This window comes from Anticarsia gemmatalis, chromosome 13 (assembly GCF_050436995.1).
Source record: "Anticarsia gemmatalis isolate Benzon Research Colony breed Stoneville strain chromosome 13, ilAntGemm2 primary, whole genome shotgun sequence".
Lineage (NCBI taxonomy): Eukaryota > Metazoa > Arthropoda > Insecta > Lepidoptera > Erebidae > Anticarsia > Anticarsia gemmatalis.
In genome coordinates this window covers 10,851,922-10,876,342 of record NC_134757.1, presented here as the reverse complement: position 1 = coordinate 10,876,342, position 24,421 = coordinate 10,851,922, and the positions used below count along the sequence as shown (strand labels likewise).

Below are 24,421 nucleotides of genomic sequence, written 5' to 3'. Positions count from 1 at the left end.
ATTTCCACAGTAGGTACCTATTATAAATTACAAGAATACAGGGTAGCCAAGAAATCCGGGTTTATCTCAGAATTCTGCGTTGTGTCCAGTCTCTAGTATTGAATTCAAGTCCGTTTTACAGTTAAATATTATCTGTAAAGCGGACTTGCATTTTCGCTTTGCAAAATGTAAGTCCGCTTTACAGTTAAACATTAATACGAATCATATTTGGAACATACCTCTATTTCAATTATTTATGCACTTATTCAAACATATTTTTTTTTATTATTCTTAAGTACCTATATAAAATTTGATAATACCTATAGAAACTAGAATTTTATAATTTTCATTGGCAATTAAACTTATCTTCCTTCATGTATAATATTTAGTGAGTAGCTGGGCTGGAACGCAGTCTGATGACTCATGACGAAGATATTATGAACGCAAAAGCCTTATTTTCAAACGCAGATTCTAATGTTGGTTTGACAAGCCACTTGACAATTTGACATTTGATTTATTTTATTGACATGCACCGCTGTTGATGATAACGCTGTGTTATACATTTTATCGCTTTAATTATGAAATAGTGAACAAAGTAAATTTAACGTTATGATCAAAATGTGCGTTTGTTTCTAGTCAAAAGAACAAAATAATCTACGACGATGACGGTAAGCGACCTTCTGTATTATCACATAAGATGTCGTCGCGTTGAACAAATTAATGTTGTTATTACTTGTAATTAACTTGTTAGAGGCCTAATATACAAACTAGTAGTGTTTTCAATGTAACAAGATACTAATTCATGTAACAGATAGGGTTGTAGTTGTAATTAATTATCACAAAACATGTAAAGAGGTTTTGGGTTGAACTAGTTTTCATTCAGTGTTTAAATTCGCCTCTTAAATATAATATTTTTTTCTACTACGAATCGCTTTGGTCGCTGTATCTCTTCTATATTCAATTTTACAGATTTTTTTACTAACGGTTTCCTATAAGATTACTACATCTGACCAAAATAGGTATAGTGTTTCAAACAATATCTGTATTATAAAAGCTCAAAACTAAATTAAAGAATTATCTACTCTGTGACATATGGTCCTTATCAGTAATTTCATAACTCATATGATAAATTCATAAAACAACTTATTTGAGACATTTATTCACTAAGCAGAACATTACAGAATAAATATTACATTGCTAGCTTATCCTGTTAAAAAAAGGCTTTAAATATTGTGGCTCAGAAAAAAAAGCGTTCTCAATTTATGGTCAAGACTGCCATTGTACAATTAAATGCCTGCATAGTAAAGGTTTTCAGTAGTAAGTAAGCAATAAATTTCTTATCAACTCATTTATGTGACGCTTTTGTTAATGGTTGCAGTATAAAGTTTGATTGCCAATTACGGTCTTAATTAATCCCTTTTTGTTAGTTCAAAAGTACATTTTTTGCTTGTAGAGGCTAAAAAATGTTTTTTGATATTGCTTATCAATTAGGTACTTTTAACTTTGGGTAAAAATTGGAATTCCCTTCCTTTTATTACTGGTAGCTACTTGGCAATCTTGTTGTAAATCAAATACTTAACATTAAGATTTAACATTACAAGTTTAAACAATCGCTTAATAATCTGAAATATCTTTTTGTGACTACGCTTACATACCAATTTGCCGTTAAAGTCAATGTGCAATGCGTATAATTGAATTGTGATAAAAATCACAATATTTATCCAACTACGCTAGCAGTTTGTCATGCGTAAAATGATTTTGTTTTGTTAATTATTTAAGTCAATTTTGACAAACAGTTTGATAGAACTATGTCAATACAAGCCATGCTTGAATGCACTACTTATGATCTTGAGAAAAACAAAAATGTATGTATTTAATCATTTATTATTTCTATATTATTATTTATATACTTAATTAAACAAATCATAGAACCTACTGTATGTTGTATAATAATGCCATTAGCATTACTTAGTAAAAAGATGAAAAATATTCTTGATGTATTTGTACAATAAATGTCACTCCAAGATTGTGGATCACCATCGTTGTCCAGAAGATGATCAGACAAATTGTCTTCAAAAAAAAAAGAAAATAGTTTAAGATCTACTGGCGAGGTTCCAAAAGCAAACAATTTTATAGGTAGTTTGTTATTTTCAAAATGCAAAAAAAATGTAGTAAGAATTATCAACTAAGCACAGTAAGTTAACCAGTTGCAAAATTTTACGTAAGGCCTAAAAAATAAAATAAACATAATCTAACAATTTAAAACGTAATAACATGCTTCTAACATTTTACAATAAATTACGTAACATATCGTTTTAAGTTGAAGACGTAATTATTCCATATTTTAATAAACATAGTCAAAAGGAGTAGTATGTATTCCTACGATTCAAACATACATTTGTATTATTTTAGTTTCGAAATAAACATACCAAGGAATGCTCGGTTCAACAGTATTTTAATTTAAACCAAAATTCTAAACATCGTATCGTTCCGAGCGACTGAACTTTGCCTTTGAACTCATAAACCACGTTCGTGACAGAGACATTTAAAACGATACATCTTGAGTTATGTTGTAAAATACTTTAAACTCTAGAAATAGACCTTTATTTTTGCCGTCAAGTTAAGTGAAACGAGTGTACCTATATCACATTTATTGGGACTTTCGTTTTAAAAATCTTGTAGTGAATATATAGTATAGACGAAAATGTAGGCATGACTTGAAACTTTCACGTTGCATTGTTCAACTACATTCTTTTTATTGTCCCATTGCTTAGAAAGGGTCTCCCTTCGGTGTAATATTATACTGTAAAAAACTGATTCTTGCTGATTGCTCGCGACAACAGCCAGTGTAACCTGCGCCAAAACGTCAAGCAAATAAAACTAAAATTCGCATTCATTCCAGTACAGTATTAGTCTTATTAGATAATATTCTCTGCATAATGTAGTCGTTGTTACGTGACACAAAAATCTCTTCAATAGTTTACAAATTCTTTGTAAAATGACAACATCTTGATCTGGCAGTGAATGTAGAAAAACAAATAGTGAAATTGGTAAACAAATATACAAGGCGTTTGATGATCGTAATGTCTCAGTTACATGTTTAGTGTGCTGTAGTTAGCGGGTGGGTGACAAGTGACCGTTTGAGAACGAATTAGAAAAATGCTGAGGTCTACGTATACGCAACTTGTTAGTGTGGTACGTTTTGAGTCAATTGATTTACTTTTTTTTATAGTAATCTAGATTTTATGCTGATTGTTGCGGAACAATCAATATATAACTCTTCCGTTACTGAGTGATGGACAACGCACAGCTGAAACTACTGAGCGTAAAAAGTTGAAAGGGTATGGAGATTCATTAGGAAGTGTAGAGGAGTATAGTTAATATAAATGTTAACTCACAGACTGTTCTACTTTTTAGTGACCAAAGAATAGAGAAGTAATGTATTATTTGTTGGTTAGTTTATCCAAATGATTTCTTATTGTTTATTTCCCTTTTACGTCACCGAAAGATCTAGGCTAGTAAAAAAAATACTTGCGTCTTATCTGTTTTAAATCAGACCCATAAATTGAAAAGAAAATAATGTTATTGAACATTATTTTATAGCCCTATTCTTATTAAACAACAGTATTTTAATTTAATCAAAGAAAGAAACAATGTGTTTTCAATTCGTCTATCAACGCTCGTTTAAAAGTTTAATAAAATCAATAGAAACATTGTATACAGTTCCCGAATATATTGAAGTTAATTTAAACAATGTATGCTATCTAGTTTTTATTTAAATCAACAATCGACGTTAACTGGGTACGTTTGAAACAGAGATGTAATGAAGCCGTAACCGAAACTATCGGATATTCGTAATTAATACATCATATTCGTTATAAAAGTCTCAGATAAATTCGGATATCGGATAGACGCAGTTATCACGAAATGAATGTTTATTTTTTTTACTTTACTATTCTTATCTTCCAAATCTAATATGCGTGATTGAAACTATCCAAAACTAACGAATAATCCAAAATAATTCCGAATCCGAAACCGTATCTCAAACAGAAGTAATGTTCATAAAGTCCAACAACTTAGTAGAGATACAAAATTCATGATTTGACTCGACCTTATTATGGACATACATAGTACTTATTACTTATTCGTTATAATCTAGAAGAATCGTTCACGCCAAAGTTCTCCACTAAGTTGTCGGACTATAATATACACTGTAACCGAAACTCCGTATCTATAACATCACTAGTTAGAAGTAGGACAGCTCCACAGCAATGAGTCCAATTGGTCGATAGATGTGTGGTCTATGTGCATGGTCAAAGCACTCAAAGCGCAATATGAACGACTTGTCTCGGGAATATACAATTGATATAGACAGGCAGATTAGTTACTGTTATATTAGACAGTTATGCGATGATTATGTACCTAACTGCTTTAAGATGTTTCGAGACGTCTGCGTTCTAAAGTAATGCGTGTATGTACCTTGTTTGTTTGTCTTAATTAGGGAGAGCGAGAGAAAATGCGAAAAAAAAAATGAAAAGAGCTTGAACTGACTTAAAGAAATTTTTTGGCATCAATCGGCCCTTTTCATTAGTTTTTACGTGACAAAAACGATTTGTTATCTTTGTTAAAATTATCACCCATAGTGTCAGATTTCCCCGTATGGTCCATTCAAACACACACACGTTGTCACATAAAATAGTTATCAAGTCCCGAAATTTGTGCCCTTGAAAATGGCGATTTTTTATTCCTAAAGTTTTGAAACATGTAAATTATCATTTTTCATTTATAAATCTGCAATATTCTAACAAAATATCAGGTCAATTATATTGATTTTCTACCATATACTGGATTAGATATATCGTATAGCCTACTTCTAAATTTAATTTACGTAATGGAATACGGAGTGGTCTATTCGCTTTTCCTTTGATTTTCCCGTGTTATCGTAAATAACAAACACTCGACCTGAATCTGAATCACACCGATGAGACACTTATAATACTAGGAATCATGACAGAAATACTGAAATAGACTGCAGCGTTTCCAATTTCAGAATTCGTGAAACATAGAATGCGCATACAAGCTTTGTTATTAAAAATAGTCATAGTTTTTCTCACGTTTGTAAAATTTGTGACTAGTTAAATACCTGAAGAAAAATTTTGAATTGCGTTTTGCGGTTCCCATATTTGTTTTTTTTTAACTATAAAAAAAGGTAAAAGTGCGAGAACTTCATTTTAGTGCCAGTATTTTGTTACCGTTCGTAGTGCAAGCTTGCCTATTAGGAAAGTCAGTTATTATTTAGATTAAAAGAACGTGTATATTTTCTATTAGAGATGTGTTTGTGTAAATGTTTAAAGAACAATATTATTTATATTCTATGGTTGTGCGACCATATTGTGTACGTTATTCAGTATAACTGTCCCATAACTCACAATTGTTATCAACGGCACTCGTGCGAATGCGAACGTTTACATATTAACACTCACTTTTATATCTCGCACTCGAAATAATCTCTACCTCAACGTATTGACAACTCTAATTACTTTGGAATGCAGATAGCGTAAGGCCGCATCGGCGACTCGTCGCGTAGACACGCTGTGAAAAAAAAAATTAAAAAAAAGTAGTTGTCAAAAGTTCGCGCGTAAATTGTTTTGTAAGAAATGTATACTGTGCAGGCTGAAGGACGGGTGATGGGCCGACGATTCTTTTTAACATTGGTGATTGGGATATCTGCTGGATTTAGTTTTGCATACATACTATTAACCTCGACTGGATTCACACGAGATATTGCTTGGCAGACCTACAACAGGTAACTTTTAACTCTATCCGCTCTTTTGCATGTCGCCTTGTTTTTATTTTTAATTTTTCGCGCTATTGCATGAGTAACGTGCATGGTATGTTTGGGAGCTAAGTGTTTTTGTTGTTATAAATAAGAATAATTCGGGTAACACCATGTACTTAACTTATTTATGATTAATTAATTTGTAAAATATTTCTTGCTGTATGCATACGTCTTATAAATTTAATACCTGTGACACATTTTCAATACCTAAATTTATATGTCAGCTATCGTAATTACTACGATAACAATATATTTTTTTTAAGTATTACACATTTTGGACAAAATTATACGTGTTTAAACGTGAGTAGCAATTACTTTTTTTGGAATCAAAGATTGGTATTTTTTTTTAAGTTTGGAACTTTACATTTTAATCCTAGTAATATTTGTTTTTGAATATTCAGTGGTATTTATAATATAAAATTGCTTGGCGTTCTAAATATTATTCTATTTATGTTGCAATATGGATAAGTACTACGGTTATCTTTAAGTAAACTACTCGACTAGTGATATAATACTAGCATTACAAACCCACCTCTTCGAAGTCAGATAATACTATTTATATTTACATTATTTATATCTATAGATAGATACATCGGTTCTTCGTATTTAGTATTTTGATTTTTACAGAACGTTACATATTATTTTTTTAGTAACATTTTATAAAACTATGTTTTCGTGGCCCAAATTATGAACTAAATGATACATTTTTACATAAATTTAATAATGACCTCAAATAATGATCCTTTGAACCCAAGATTCTAACTAGCTTTTACTAGTTAAAAAAATTAGTGTATCAGATGAAAAACATTTTTGTAGATAATAATTTAAAATTAAACTTACATGAAGGTTGAGCTTTATTCTGTAAAAATCAATATACTATTTAATTAAGATACTTACTTAAAATATTCTCCTTCGTCAATGTAATTTCTTTCAGCAATTTTCAGACGAATGATAAAAACTGGTTTCTTGTAAAATTAACTGAATTAATTTTGTGTATTTAACTTTAATTATTCTCTTTATCTATTGAACTAATTAACTAGTATAACTTGAGTCTAAGAAAGTAGTGTTCAATTCAAATAGTTGCAATAAAATGTTTATGGCACATAAAATGTTATATTACGTACAAAATTAAGGTAATTGACGATTATTATGTTTATAATCGATTGGTTGGCGATAATTGTTACCTATAATTTATATAGTATGAAATTCGCTATTAATTCTGACTTAACCCCTATCAGAAATATTCTCTTTGCATTTATTATCTTAGTCGTGAAATAATTTGTTATTATAGCCTTCTTCAGACTACATGGCAAAGAGCCCTTTTCTTTCCACTCGATTTTCTTGATCAAATGTTTATTAAATCTAGATAATTATCATCTATATCTACGTCAGGCAGAAATATGCCCAAATCTATTTCAGTTATTTTAAAACGTCGCCGAAGTACTACATATCAATAACATCCACGCATCAATCGAACAATTCCCCATTTTCAATACCTTTGCTATTTCCTGCCCGATTATCTTAAGGAAAAATTACAGATTAAACTAAATTAATGTCGCAACGGAAGTCCAAGATAAGTGACTCGAATACATTGAATATCAGACCGGCTTATCAAATAACTGAATATCGGTAAATCAGTCGTTTCTACCATATTTTTATCTGTCCTTTATCATCTTTACAGTATCTACAAGCAGTATATAAAAAAGGGGCGACGACTATTTATTTTTTGTCCATCTGGTAAATTGTAAAAAAATATCGTACACGTATTTTTGTCTTTTTGTATAAAATCAAATAATTACGGCGATACATTGAGTTGAAAAGTTGCATGACGTCACGTTATAGTAGAAAATGTACAACAACGTGACGTCATTAGTCGTCTCCTACTCCGTAATGCTTTGTAATGTTCCTTGATGTAAAAAATATGTGTATGATATTTTTTTACAATCTACCAGGTGGATAAAAAAAAGAAGTCGTCATCCCTATTATGGAATGATAATATAATCAATATGTATCATGCGGTTCGATAAAGTATGTTTTACTATCATTGTTGTGATTGTGACTAATATGATAAGGACGTGAGTCGTTTTTATCAGTTAGGGCCTTATTTATACGTGGAACATCGTGCATATAGTCGGAAAATACAGAATTCTAAGATTTTATCGAATTTGAATCGATTGAATTGTCAAAATCACTTACATTGCTGGCTAAAGTAACATCAGTATGGAAGAAAAAGTGTTATGGCAGTGTTTCTTAATTTGTGGACTCCTGAGGAGTCCGCGGGAGTATGTATGGGGGCGACAGTTTTACCTTGGAAATTGGCTTTTTTTGCCAAGCATAAGAATAAATCCCAGCAAGTGAACACTGACTTCTTTAGTACGTTTTTTCGGCAATGCAGAGGGTCCATGAAATTGGCCTGGACTTCGTTAAGGTTCACGAACTTTAAACTCTGGATGAGAGAACAAAAATGAGGCACATACAGCCATCCATTATTTATTTTTCATAACAAGGTTATTAGTCAGTTAGAAACAAAAAGCATAAAAGCGCCTTTAAAACGATTTCACAAGCAATAAGTTAAATATTTGTTTCGCAGAAACTATAAATTACGATAAGTTGATAAAGAAGAATCAAGTATTATCTTCGTGAATTAAAAATGATACCATTGTATCACCTGTCCGATGATACAGCGATATCGAGGATAAAGTAAAAATTCTTTAATGCGAATAAATCAACCAAAATTACCAAAATATGTAGGTATTTGTCTTGTATGAATAAATGTGTGGATGTCAATGAAGCAAGGGAAGTTTGTAAAGATCGTACCAAGTGACGTTCTCTGGTGTCTGCCTATCAAGTATCATTGTAGGAAGAAGGCGTATTATCAGATTATAAATTTTTTTTCGCGGTTTCTTCTTAAATAATTAATATTATGTATAGATTTGCACTTAAAAAGCATTTAACTATCTTCGATATTGAAACTTTGGTACTTGATGCCAAGACGTACCAAAATTTTCCGTTATATCGGTTAAATGTTGAAGCATAAAATGATGTACGAACCAAATATTCTAAACACAATTCGCTATTTAGGAGGATATGATAAGCTTAATATATTATTATATGTAAAATACCAAGAGGAAAAAGATATGCAAAACTGTTACCCTTAATTAACTTTGGTGTGCCGATTGATAGTGCTCTACATTTTGATAAATTTATTTGAAAATAGCATTCGCTGGCTTCACCTGAACGAACATTATTTAGTAGCTAGAGTTCTTTTTAACTGCTAAATTTGAATTAAGTTGGTTAAGCATTTTTCCTAGAAAATCAGGAACAGACAGAATTACTTTTGCATTTAGGCAGAGTATTAATTCATTTACGTAAATACACAATCGTTGTTACGCCTCTTTCATCCGAATTCCTGTCTTTACGTCGCTTGTTTTACCTCTACATACATACATGACATCACGCCTGTTCTACTCGATGGTGTAGGCAGAGATGTGAGAAACACACACGTTCCCAATCATAATACATGCAATAGGGCCAAGCTTTTTGCTATAGACTGGGCACATTACCAAACTTATTGATAAATATTCTAATATGGATTAGAAAAACCAAAAATGCTTTTACCTATAAATCTGGAATGATCGGCAGCCAGATACAGATACAAAGACAGTTGTTTCTATTCTATTTTTTTTTATCCTGAAAAATATCCTTTGTTCAGTTCTACAAGACTAAATAGCGCGTGCTAGTAAGGATTATTATGCTAACATTATCCTTGGTTCCGTATAAAACAAGTCACGATTTACTTTCACATTGTAATATGATGTTTTGAAGTAAAAGGGTATTGTTCCCTCATATCAATAGATCATTCTTTAAGACCGATATTGAGAAAATACCATCAAGTTTGAATATATTAAGTGTATTGTTTAAATAACTTATGTTTCCGTGTCTGTATTGAAAATATTGAAATGTTTCATAGACTGTTAAGACGACCTTCTGTCACCTTGCTTGTATTCAAATCTATGTTATTATATTTCATGCAATATATTTACATTATTCTTCTGCTATATCTTACGTACATAACATCACGGCTGTTATACAAGAAGATATAGCATAACATTCACGTTTCGCCATTAACAGTCACGTTAGTCCCATGTAAAAGAGGGCGAGCCTATTGCTACTTACCGGGCACGCTAGAAAGTTCGGGTTACTATTGAGAATAATCTACATCAAATTAAAAAAAGTACAAGTCACTTTGTTCGACTTAGGATTCAAACAGTATAGAAAATATTCAGCTTATGAAATTTAAGCTTCGCTTCTCCATGCTTCGTAAGGCATGTTGAAAGTTGCCGGTTGTTGTCAACTAAAATAACAGTCGTTAAGTTTTATCAAAGATAATCGGGTATGAACTATCATAAGTCGACAAGTAAGCTAACTTTTAAAATCGACTATCTGCTGCTTTGTTGAACTGTCGAAAAAATGTTTACATTGAAATTATAATTTACTGTTTCTGTGGTCTGGGCGTAGTGTATGCTGCTGCTAATAGGCTAGGTCCCGGGTTCGATTCCCGGGTCCAGCAAAAAGTGCGTAGGTTAAGCACACACACTTTTGCCTATGTGCTTGGTCTTTTCTAATTTAGTTAGATTATTTCTCAATAGTGCCCCGGGAGTTGGTGGCCTGATATATGGCTATATGCCCGCCCTCTATCACATGACATTAAAAAAATATTTATGGCCAAACGTGGGTGTATTTCATACATTGTAGGTATAATAGTTTACATAATATTTACTTGTGGGAATTAATTGTTTTGACTGGAGGCCAATATTTTACCCTTTAAAACAATAGTGAGGTAAAATTTACGTTTGAGCCACCATTTTCCTTGATACACATTACTTAACTATTCTATACCTACTAACCAAAATAATTAAACAAATTAAGAGTAAATAATATAAACATCTTAAGTATATCTAAACATCTTTTACGCTTCTACGCTTAAACGGCAAAATCACAGTGTAGGAAGTGACATCGACATGAAGTGAATCGGGGCACGTAAGTCTTAGATGAAAACTCTTACATACTTAATACAAACTACATTTTATGCGATTAGATTTCCGCAGGATAATAAATCAATGAAAGTAGAGATAGGTATCATATTTATCCATCTTTTTCTAATTACTATGTTATCACTGCAAAGGAAATTGCTAAATACCAGTCGTCTGAGCTCTGATTAGCAAACACAGATGTTTTGTCTTCTTCACTCATAAACCGTTTTAAAATTGATTGAAAGTGACAACACTGTATAACCGACCAAAGCTTACGAGCCAATTACTAGGAACAAGACAGATACTATACATATAAATACAAAGATTCCTCTTTCCTTAAAAAAAAATCCTTAGTCCTGTGCCTGTCTTTAACTGAATCTATATCTTTCGACGCCAATGTAGAAAAATGCTTTCGTTGTGGTATGTGGTGATCGGAATAAGTAGAGATGCAAAAAGTAGAGTATATTCTAAGCTAAGTTCTTTCATATTTTAAGGTGCTTTGGGATATATTGGCAATGCTCTTATTTTGCTTTGGTATTTCAAAATCTCATATTCAGTGGAAGGAAAGCGTTAGATCATATTATTATACAAACCTTCTTTACGGCCATGGAAAAGTATGAGGTTCCTGAAATAAATCTAGCTTTTCTTTCCACTGGAAACTGCATCCATTAGAAGCAAGAAGATTCCACCCACAGGTTGATCAGCTATCGAGATGCTTTTCAGTGGTCGTATTACATAGCCTTCGGGTATCCAAAAAGACTTTCTCTTGCAACTGTAATTGACAGTTGTAAGGTCAATTTCCCAAAAGCTTGTATCCTAAAGGACAATGATACGCTAGTCGCTACCAATAAAATAATGGCTTAAGTGGTAATGAATGTTTGATCTGTTACGCCTTTTTTGCACTGAATATGTAGATATATTTAGCATCGTATGCCTTTATTCAGAGTACTGTATTATGGCTTGGTAATGGTAATGCTTATCAATATTTACTTTAAAAAATATTGATTTTATTTATAAGCTTGATTATTTGGTAGATGGGGTTTTTTCATTATTTATTTCTGGGTATTCATTAATTACTATCATTCACTAACTTTATCTTTGTAATCTTAAGATATTTGCTGTTTAATAATCAAGATTTATAGCAGCGCTTTCACAAATTATTTGATATCTGGTCGTAAAATTTACATTAGAAAAGACGAATTGATTTTTTATTTTGTTCAGTCCTTTACTTAACAGCATCAATTTCTACTATCGAAATCATAAATAGATTTTTCGCTCAAGAGTCAAATTGATGGACATACTTACAAAACCTCCAAAAGTAATATCCTTCGCTAAACCACATTCTTTATATTCACCTCCATCAAAAACTAAATCTCATGAAAATTGACTCCAAAAATTCACCCTGTAAAATTTTCTAGGGAATCCGTAAGAGATCTGGACAGGCATCCAATAATAACCATTGGAGAGCACAGCAACGATGAGCCGGCCCACAGAGACGAAGACAGGACCCTGGCCGTGGAGCTGTCCAAGAAAGTCAGGGTTCTGTGCTGGATTATGACGCAACCGAAGAGCCATGAAGCCAAAGCGAAACATGTGAAAGCTACGTGGGGGAAACGGTGCAATAAGCTCATTTTTATGAGCACTGCAGAAGGTAAGGATATGAAAATTCATGGATTTGTTTCTAGTAGATATGGGAATTATTTTTCTCTGGAACAAAACGAGAATATTCTGATCAATCTACGTAATAATTCTAATGGGCCGAGATCCATTGTGTTATTTATTTAAAGAAACTTGTCAAATATAATGGAGATTTAAATAAAAAATAAATTGACAGACCCCTGTATATATAGCGTGGTGAGGTCCATACCGTCGCGCGCCTCCTCTCAATGAATATACTTTTCTTGTTTGGGAAATAACCAAGCCGGCAACTATTTTTGGCATAGTGGTTGCTATTTGCTAACTATAATCTGTTTAAATGAAATAGAGTCACTGTTTATTTCTGATACTGATATCTTCCTATTCCTTTTTTATTCTACTGCTAGGCAAAGGCCTCTTCCTATAAGCTTCATATTTACACCCTGAAATTTCAGTACATTACAAAATTAATTATGCTTGCATGTTCCAGATCCCGAGCTTCCAGCAATAAAGTTACCAGTTGGCGAAGGTCGCGATTACTTGTGGGCGAAGACGAAGGCTGCCTTCAGATACGTGTACGAACATCACAGAAGAGAAGCTGACTGGTTCCTTAAAGCTGATGATGATACGTAAGTCTTTAGTAATGGCTTTGTTTATAGAAATTTTGATGTGATATGCTATTCGGTTTAATTAGCGGGTCTATAGTCCAACAACATAGTAGAGAGCCTTGTATACAAAGTTTTCGGCTGCAGGGGATATACCAAAAGAATTTTGAACATCGTTCACCCGTAGACTTATGCAGCTGACGGTGGTCTGTTTGATACAGCTACGATTAGAAATACACCCGATAATTAAATGTAATCTAGAATTGTGCATGCCAAGGTTCTCTTTTAAGTTGTAGAACAATAAAGTTTTAAGTTTTGTCTCAGTTGAAATTAAGTATTCGCCAATTTGAGAGCTGCTGTGCAGTACATAGATTTTTTGACTTCACAAATTAATTACCATCACTTCAGGACATACATACGTACAGTGCATGATAGCTGATTTGACAAGTAGTCTGTCTTAATGAACTTATGTATCTAAAAAAAGTATCACCGAAATGTACGTACGCGCATAACTTTTGAACAACTTAACTAAATATGATATTTTTTTAAATGTTTTTGTAACTGTCGGGACAAGGATTAAATTTGAATAGAGTCAACGGGATAAAATTGTACTATACGAAGACGAAGACGGGCCAGTCCGCTAGTTGATAAATATTTGCAGGATATACAAATCGATGAAGATAAATAAGTACATTAGTAAATATGATCTTTACTTGTTATAATGTAGTTTTATAATCAATGTTGTATTGTTACTGTTAGTGTCAAGTGTTAGGTCAACTTTGTAAGACCTCTTACTTTGAGATAATGCACGGAGAAATGGAACACTGAATCATCTTTCATCGTAAACAATTTTAGTTTTAAATTATGTTCCGTAATGTTCAATATTTTTGAAACTTACTTTGTTGTTATGAATTTGCATTAATGTATTATATCGGTACTAGCTGACCCGCGCAGCTCCGCTCACGCTTTATTTTTCTCTCCATAAAACATAATTCTTAAATACCTGGTACATACGCGGGCGAACGGGATAGAAAGTATCCTATGGCCGTCTTCTGGCTACCCCTACACCAATTTTCAACTCAATCGATTTAGCCGTTCTTGAGTTATACATGGAGTAACTAACACCACTTTCTTTTACATATATGAATAGATTAGAACAAATAAATCCATGCGTATGTTCATCAGTAGTCTGGTCACCATATACAAGATTTATAAAGTTAGAAAAATGATAACCGTAAAAAAAATTACACGTGTATTTATATCTAGTCGAAATTAATAGATTAGCTTTTCGTAAAATCGAGACGGCAGACAGATAAGATAGAATAAATGTTACTAAGTGTGTTAGTCTGTCTGTCTTTTAAACATAAACGGCTAAACAGATCTGTAGCTCAAGCACGAACAACTCGTCGATAGCTTTTGAATTTTACGTTACCAGTATGTCAAATCAAAGATTCGTACTTCGTACTGCCGATTTCTTATTTTGTCTTGGGCATTTTGATGTTCTGTTAAACTGACAAATGCTTTCGATTTGAACTTAAACATGAATATTAGTTTTTCTAAAATTAGGCCGTTTTATCAATTTCCATGCAAATTGGCATCGTATTCGATACGAACACTTTCGCAAGTTTTCGTGCTAGGCCTACTGTATTTTATCTTAGGCTGTAAAACTAGTCTAAAATTACAAAACTAAAATCTATATTTCTGTTCCAACATCCACGCTGTAAGTTTATCTGTCATCCTTAACCTACTAAATAAATAACCCAGTATATGTAGAGTTCATCCATAGATAACAGTCTTTTGTCCCGGCGGCCTTGACTGATTATTTACACGTATTATTATAATCTATACTTAATATCCGTTGTTATAAATGCAAATGTATGTTTGTTACGTTATTACTCTGAAATAGCTGAAACTTTGTGATCTAGTTGGTAATATTAGGTATTAGACTGCTTTGTTTCCCGAGTCGGGGAAAGTGCTATTCTAATTTTTATTGGAATATTTTAAAAGTCGCGATTTGACGATAGGCTGACCCCTATTATATGGGACTAACAGTGTTAATGGCGAAATGTGTTTCATACACCAGTGCCTACACCTTCGAGTATAACAAGCGTGATATTATATATTTAATTTAATACTTCTTATTGATAGAAGGTAAAAGTAGTATTTTGAGTATTATTATCACTTATTTCTTAACGTAATTAGAGTAATCATAGTTTGCAAAACCTGACAATGTATAAACAAAATCTCTTCTAAAACTAACACATATTTTAAATAACACAACACTGTAAAGATTTCAACCGTATCTAATAAGGGTGTTATATGCTTTCTCATGCAAATACACAGATTGCAACCTTTCATACGTTTAACAAATTTATTCATTTGCTGTTCTTAGACAAGGTCTTATAACATGAAGGACGGTATTTGTTTGACATTATACGGGAATTAACTTGAGCTTGCGTTGCGTTGGTTTGCTTGACGTTTCGGCCAACTTGTGAAAGATGGACCTGTGATTTAAGACCGATTTTCTGAGTAAATTCATTGTGTTAAACGGTGGTATTTTTTTTACTGCATAAAATTGTGTTGTAATACCAAAAAGTATTATTTAATTTATGATCTTTGTTTGAGTAGTCCCTATGCATTATATGGCCTTTCCGTTAATAATTATAATAGAACACTCAGTTTTTATCATTTAATGAAATCCTATTTATCTAGATCAAAAAATGCATGTAATTTTAATATAAAATTGCACATTTCCGAACTGTGTGTGCATTTTAAGTAGCATTTTATAAAATGTGTTGAATAGGCATTTACGCTATTGTTCGTCGGGACCGTGTTAAACTATTTCCGTTTGATAAATAATATATTATTATGAATAAGAATATACAATGTTGTAGTACTTTAACACAATATAATATAATAAAAATAGACGATCAAGCGCGTGTCGAACTCGGCATAAAAATGGCAACAAAACCGCTTTTGTTGCACAGAAGCCCCCTAAAAAAATCTCTTAATATTCTTTACTAGCTGACCCGCGCAACTTCGCTTGCGTCACATAAGAGAATCATAATTTTCCCCGTTTTTGTAACATTTTCACTGGTACTCTGCTCCTATTGGTCGTAGCGTGATGATATATTGCCTATAGCCTTCCTCGATAAATGGGCTATCTAACACTGAAAGAATTTTTCAAATCGGACCAGTAGTTCCCGAGATTAGCGCGTTCAAACAAACAAACAAACAAACAAACAAACAAACAAACAAACTCTTCAGCTTTATAATAGTAGTATAGATTCTATTATTTTGTGAAAGCAGCAACTATACATCATCTGTGAATTTCAACTGTCTTACTATCACGGTTCATGACATACAGCCTGAGATGACAGGCAGCGAAGACTAGAGAAGGAGAAGAATAGAGTTCCATGTATACCGTGTGGGTAACTAATTGATCTGGGAATCGAACTTACATAACGTTTATACAGAACATAATATTTTTAAGGCTATTAACTAAGAGAAGAAAAACATGTTCGATAACAATAACGTATAATAAATCGTATTTGCTAAACTATAACGAATGCTAAGTAATTAGTGCAATTAGTGTTAATTAACGTAAAACGACACGGCGTGTTCGAATTAACGCAGAAATTAATCCTAAATATTATGCGTTACTAATTGTTGAGGATAATAATGACTTATGACAGACTTGTTAATGCCTGCAAGTCTGCTCGTGAAAGAATATCATGTAGTTCGAAAAAAAAAATCAAATCAAAATTATTTTATTGACATAAAATCTGTTACAATATCCACAGACTGTCCTAACATCTGTGCTAGCCGTAGCTGTGTTACAGATGCCAGTGTCTTCACCCTTATTTATGAACATGACAGCTGTCTGTGATGTATTCTATTACACTGTCAAATAATCTTGTTTAAATAAGTTAAGCGGTCTGTAGAAATAACTCCTAAGTAATTGTCCAGGATTTAGTCTATTCTACTTCTTTTATTCAAATCGGTTTAATGGATCGCAAAAACCTACTACGTAACGTAACCATCTGCTCTTTACCGGAGTATGTCTTTTCATCCTGCTTAATTTTATCAAAATAGATTTAGCCGTTTTCGAATGAAATAACGACCGTTTCACCTTTTGTGTTTTGAATATAAAAGGCTAAAGCAATATGGCTCATATAATTTTGATTAAATTGAAAAATGGGTTAGTTTGTAGAAATTTCTCAAGAGTCGAGTTAAATCGAGAACTTTAGATAACCAAGCGTTTTGTAAATATTTACTTATGATGTATTTTCCTTTGATTTCAGATACGTGGTGGTAGAGAATCTAAGATACATGTTGGCTGACTACGACAGCAACGATCCTATATACTTTGGATGTAGATTCAAACCTTTTACTCCACAGGTAAGAAAACTTATTTATACTTTTATACTACTTACACTGTCACGAAGTCTCAGGTTCGATTCCTAGACCGGTTGTTGCCATTTTTCTCTAGAATATTGTCTCTTTCTCTTTTGCCCCCTATTACAAAGATCGTTGGTGTACTTCAAATATCTGTCTACCCCATTAGGTATAACAGAAGTTATGCTATAGAAATTCCTTTTTGTTTTTTCAGAGCAATCCGGGGGTAAATCAATCATAATTCTTTTTAAATTAAGTTTTATAAAAATGGTATTATGACCATATAATAAATTAATCAGTAAGTTTTGCATTACCCTACCTTTAAAAAGGTCTGTTACTAAGGAATTTAGTCGACACTTACTCTACCTGTATTATGCACCCAAATGGCGAATAAACAAAAATACACTAAAAAATATTTCCCATTTATATAAAACTGACCGCTTTCTTTGCAGATCACATAAAGACTACTAATATTCTTGAAAGGAATAACAATTTTCTGTTACAATCTATGTATATTTCTTTCATTTCCAGGGTTACATGAGCGGCGGTGCAGGCTATGTGCTAAGTAGGGAGGCGCTCGATAGGTTCGTGAACAAAGCTCTGCCTACACCACATCTCTGTCACGCGGGAGATCATGGAGCTGAAGATGCTGAGATGGGTATGTATTAACAAATTCCGTATTAAAAATACAATTTTATGACGAAAATAATATTTATTTCACACGATATAGTAGACTCGGGATACGTAATAAACCTTAATGAATAAGTGATTAGATTTCGTTGCTTTATTATCTGGGACAATGAGTAATGCGTTTATTTACACGCAATGTGAAATCAATACTATTTACTGTATCATTTTTGTAACCACTGCAAACCTGGTGTGGGCTTTCAAAATTATATTTAACATCGAGACAAATTGCCTGAGACTTTATAAAGCTCCCGAATTTCCGTTTATTAAGTTAAAAAAGTAAAAAACTTTATTCAAAATAAACAACAAATAAATAATTTTCCATCGCACTGTTTTCACATTCTACCATACAACTTGCCATCTCTCTCACACACATATCCGTCTCACTTACACCACTTTTTTTTAATTTCTAGGTAAATGCCTGGACAAGGTAGGTGTCCGTGCGATGGATTCCCGCGACGAGGTGAAACGTGGCCGGTTCTTCCCGTTCCCGCCACAAGACCATCTGTTCCCTAATAAAGATAAAGGTTTCTGGTACTGGAACTACATTTTCTATCCTACTGATGAGGTGAGTGATACTTTCTTCATTGAGTACTTTAATATAGAAACAGATTAGAATGCAAAAAAATGTATTGGCATTAACAAATAAGACTCAATAATAAAAATAGTATTTTAAATCTTGGCTCATAAAGTCAGGCTTCAATTTTGTTTTACTATTTTTAATAATTTATTGCTAAATAGCAGTTAAAAGGTACTTTTGGAAACTGGTAATGACACGTTTAACTATCGTTCAAAAGTGTATTTGCAAAATATGAAAGTACTACTTACACATAAACGACCCGAAAATATTTTAAAATGCAAATACTGTAAACTGAACCATTTTACCAAAGACTTAAACTCTTCACCTTAGTAATAGAAACAAACATTTTTTTCCAGAATTTACTATAAAATTACTTGGTTTTCCTTCCCCAGGGTCTCGACTGTTGTTCCGACCACGCAGTCTCCTTCCACTACGTGAATCCACAACTGATGTACGTATTAGACTACCTCATATATCACTTGCGACCGTACGGCATATCCCACGGGAGCGGGACGTTACCCAAAATACTAAGAAACGATACTAAAGAACTAGATAATCGTTAAGTAAGTAGTTTAGTATTGGTTGAATAGTGTATTGAAAACGGGTGGGGAAACAACTTTATGTAGGATTGCTAGTTTCTTAACGCGACTATGATCATGTGAAACAGATTGCTGTTGTTCTGTGTGATTTGGATTATAAACTTTATGTGTAAAAAATTTAATCAAAATCCGTTCAGTGATAGCATAAAAAACATATAAGAAAAAGTTAGGAGTAGTTCTTTCATAATACGTTTCTTAAAAAACTTATTGAGAAATCTATATTTCTCGATATCAATAACTTGTATTTGAAGTTTTATGTCGCTTATAGATAGATTCCCACTTTTTAGAAATGGAGGGTAAAATTTCAACATAAAGTTGTTTTACACCAAACGTTTCTGCGTCGATAAGCTGTGGACAGTCAGTTAATTGGGAGTATTAAAATCCATTATTGGATGATTAGAAAATCTATTAGAAAGACACTGAATGTAAAAGAAATTTAAATTAGAGCTCTAAATGATTTAACGTGCACGGGCGTATACGCAAGTGTCTTTTACCTATACATACGAATATAATATATGGAAAAACAGTTTATAATACAAAAACGTGTGTAATTTTTCTTAGAAAAAAAATCTGCCGAATTTTAAATTGTTTGCCATTGAAGATTCGTTTTCAAAATGTAAATTACTATTATTGAAACATTGTTTCCTTGATATAGTATAAGCTATTAAAATGTATTTCTTATTTTAGCAAACATTTTAATAATACATGTTTATAGAGCCTCAAAATGTCTTTAACATTCAGTGTCAAAATTAATAAAATTAAATAAAAACTGTTATTTAGACTGCATAATGAAACATTCCGACTTGACTGCTACCATCTAGTAAATGTTCTAATTGTAGATAATATCTGTATATGTTGTATAATGTAATATAATTAGATGTACGCTCATTTGTCCATATGTGGCATAATAATTGAAATTGTTAACACTCGTTTGGCTATAAGAATTATTGCCCGATTTGGTAGGATACTCAAACGGTTTTGAATGTTAAATACATTCAAAATCATCAATCAATTTGATTGTCATGCATGTATTAAATATGTTTGTATTAATACATTCGCAAAGTAGAGACCCTTCTTTCCAGTAGAAAAACAGATTTCGTTAAAAAATGCTTAGGAATCTTTAAATATTATGATATTATCATATTTCATTAATTTAGTAGCAATTCACGTAGGTTCGCTATTAAAATTCGACAGTTATGTTACAGACATAACATATTATTATGTCTATTGTAACTGCAATGTCAACTATTCAGGCAATATCGAATAGCCAAATGAGTGTTACTAAGTTGAAAATGTCTTACTTAGGCATAATATTTGACACCGATGACGTAGTTATAAATGTTGCCTTCGATTCGTAGACGTAATATTTAATTATAATATTCTGATATTATGAAGTAAATAAAACCTAAAAGTACTTCAAATCAACAATTATAGCCGATTCTAACACTGGCTGATAAACTATTCGGAAAAAATTGATAACTGAAATTTAACAGCTGGTTTAACCACCTTTGGTTAAGTAATTTTACAATATTTTATATATTTTGTAATATCAGAATAAAAATTTAGACTAATTGTAGATAGATAGAACTGTTTGCTTTCCGCGCGGCAAATGAAATTGAAACAGTGAGGCATATATTTTATTTATTTATACAATAATTTAGTCAATTATATTGACTATTTAATATTACCAATGATTTCCAAAGGTTTTATTATTTAATAATAATTTAAATAAGTGCATTGGAAAAAAACGGACTTGCATTGTTTGTGGGCCTGTTCGGTTACAGTGTAGCCAACTTCAAAAACGAATAAAAAGGATGTTCTACGAAATAAAACTTTTTCAAGAACTCTCTTAATTTTGACCACTTTTAAGCAAAAGTCTTGCCTAACGGAAACTACTCTAAATTTTTCATAATATAAGACCACAGGCAATGAAACTATATTTTTGTTTGCATTTTAAATTTGATCACAATTAATTACACAAGAACCACCCTGTAATAAGTTATGTTATTTTAAGTGTTCTTGCCATAATAATTTAGATATAATTTATCATAATAATAATAATTTGTTCAAACGTTCATTTTATATCAGGGTGTTTCGGCATTTACAAATATTATGCTTTAATTTCGCATAATTTTAAAAACGTCGATTTTATATCATTTCTTGTCAATTATAATTTATTTTTAAGATAATTTAAATGAAAAATCTGTATATAGGTAATTATTTTAAATAATATTATAATAAATACAACATCATACAATAAAATCAACAAATTTAACTAAACTTACACTAATCAGTTTTACAGCTTATGAATAAGTATCAGATAACCAATCCAGTACATAAATTGATGTAGTCCAACTAAACTAAAACTAAACTTAGTAGAAGGCCTTGTATGTAAAGTTCGCCACTGGTGGATACATTCAGAATTTAGAACATCAGTGACCCGCAGACTTATGTAGCTGACGGTGGCCTGTTTGATACAGCTACTTTATTTTGGAAATATACAGAATTATTTCTTATAACCTGGATATATCATGCATACCAAGACTCTTTACTTAATTATTGGACCATACCAAACGTATGAAACAAACTGTCACAATTTCTACTGATAAACTATCCGAGACTTATTCAAAAGGACTGAAAACAGTCATAGTTATTTTATAATTTCTAAAAGAAACCTTTATAAAGAAATATTGACTAAAATGTTCAATTTATCAAATACGTTCCTTTAGTAATTTAATTTAAGTTATAATAGCTTATTTTATAAGTGTATGTAATGTATGCCCCAGTCAAAGCAGCGGTGTACAGCAGTGCCGTTTGAACGTAGTCTCAAAGTGTTGATGCGTGGTGTGTTCATACAAATTACGTACAAATTGTGCAACGATTTTAAATCTAGAGAATAATGCCTTTTACTGTGTGAAAAAAATAGAGGCAGATCGCGATAAATAGCTTTTATTTGGAAATTATGTTAGAAAGTTTTTAATCGGGTATATTTTTTTGTGCGTGCGAGCCCGTATTTAAAGTTTGCGTATGTTTTAAGTACGTTTAAGTGTACGTCTTTGTTGTAAATTACTGTCAGAATAAAAACAAGAATGTGCAAGCAGGCAAATCATGAAAATGTATAATATGTAAAGTACCTAACTTGAATGTTCCATTGAATTTAACTCATTAGGTATACCTTGGTTTTGCGTATACGTTTTATTTATTAACGTGTACTAATGAATTATCGGTACATCGCGCTCTGCACATTTAATTGTAAATAATGAAAAAATAAACCCCATTTCATCGTTCAAATTTATTTAATTGTGATAATCATGTAAAATTGGCAGAATATGTAAGAACTATGGCCTAAAACTTGTATGAAACATACCCGTATCATGTCAACCAAAGAATCTTAATAGATTTAAGAGTAATACGTAGTTGTAAAGTCAACTTTAGCATTTTTATATCACACCTTGTTACCAAATATGGCGAAGCTAAATTTTGTATTATATATCGAGGTAAAGTAATATTCCAGTTTAGTTTGTGATGAAGTACTATGCAAGACGAAGTGGGTAGTAATATTGCCTTCGTATCGTGTATTTGTTTATCAGTTGTCTGGTCATCATAGTACAATTAGTTTGGAATCAGATGTCCGTGTATGAGTTGGCCAAAGACATCATACATTATCGATTTTTCATGTTAAATGTCTTCAAAGCTCGTTAATGACTTAATGAAATGGGGCTACTGACCTATATGCATCCTGTAATTTGTTCGGGTTGCAATTAATGAAATTAGGATCCTTTACCTCGATGTATAGTTTTGTCAAGCTACTAAATACAATACGTAGGATTAATGATGTTGATAGTTTTGCATTTGATGTAAGAATAGAATGTCACAAAAATTATGTAATTATAATTTATTCGTGTAAATAAATATTGCACTTTTATAAAAAAAAGACCTAGTGAAGATTGACTGTAAATTGTTAGAAAAATATATTTTTCAATTGGCTGTAATATTTAATATTTTATACTTTGAGATCTGTATAATATATTTATGATTAAATTATTTTGTGTGAATGAAACTATTTATAATATTGGTTTGTCAATTACTTTGCTCAATTTGGTTTATTTATTTCTTGAATAAACACGTGATATGAGAATTGGTACATATGTTTTTTTTATTTACTTCCTTAGGCCTCTGAGTAGAGGAAGGTCGAAAATTTATGTATTGTGTGAAAAAGTGCATGGAAATCGAAGAGGTAAAGATATAGTTGACGGCTGATAGAAATGAGTGGAAAAAAGAACATGTTGTACCGACCCTACTTGATTTGGAATAAGGGTAAGACAAAGAAGAAGGTCTAAACCGAGTTAGAAGGCGGCACTTAGAACAACAAAAAGAATGGTAGAAATCTATCAATAAATAAATAATACTCCATAAGGAATTTGTGAAAACTTGATTCTCATTGACTTGACATGTCTTAGGACGTCGCTGTAGTAATTTCAGTAGTTAGAAGTCGGTTTTATGTATGTTAACTAATTGTAGTGTACACAAAATATAGTCATATGTAAGTTGTAGGATTTTAGACCTAAAATGTTCTACAGTGTATGTTTAATTTAGCATACAATATAGTAATATGTAAGTATTGAGGTTTTTAGACATAAAATGTGCCACATAATACGTTTGATTTAGCATATTCATGTTTAAAGAAATTAAGGGTAAGTAGAAGTAAAATCCACTAGTTGAGTTAGACAAGTTTATTTCATTCACAGTCAGTGATTACAAACTACATACTAAGTAGGTATACACTAGGGTGTACTAAATACTAGTCCGTGACTAGGCAATGTGATGAGCTTCAACCTAACTTACAGCTAGCCAAACGAAATACTATAGAAAATAAAGGGTTATAAACAAAAGGCCGCACTCATTTCACGCAGAAATACCTTCATATGAGGTCAAAACGTATTTTTACTTGTATAGATAGTTGCTGATCGTATACGCACTTTTGAACAACAAGACGAGCACGGGCGTATGCGTTCCATAGACATTATTACTCGCCATAAATTAGATGAAATAAAAAATTATTGCAA

The 24,421-nt window shown here is 31.9% G+C and overlaps 1 protein-coding gene across 1 annotated transcript; it reads left to right on the top strand.

Annotated features, from left to right (window-relative positions):
- Positions 1-511: 511 nt before the first annotated feature.
- Positions 512-23,492, top strand: C1GalTA (Glycoprotein-N-acetylgalactosamine 3-beta-galactosyltransferase 1). Its single transcript, XM_076122044.1, has 8 exons — positions 512-647; positions 5,652-5,785; positions 12,270-12,502; positions 12,977-13,115; positions 17,396-17,492; positions 18,021-18,147; positions 18,590-18,744; positions 19,149-23,492. Exons 1-8 carry the CDS (start codon positions 642-644, stop codon positions 19,317-19,319), a joined length of 1,062 nt encoding a protein of 353 aa, XP_075978159.1. The 5' UTR covers positions 512-641; the 3' UTR covers positions 19,320-23,492.
- The last annotated feature ends 929 nt before the right edge of the window (positions 23,493-24,421 follow it).

Bases quoted from the DNA above. Each gene is read 5' to 3' on its own strand.
- C1GalTA (XM_076122044.1), top strand. The intron at 12,503-12,976 runs GTAAGGATATGA...TGCATGTTCCAG, and splicing joins TTTTATGAGCACTGCAGAAG to ATCCCGAGCTTCCAGCAATA. The intron at 17,493-18,020 runs GTAAGAAAACTT...TTTCATTTCCAG, and splicing joins TCAAACCTTTTACTCCACAG to GGTTACATGAGCGGCGGTGC.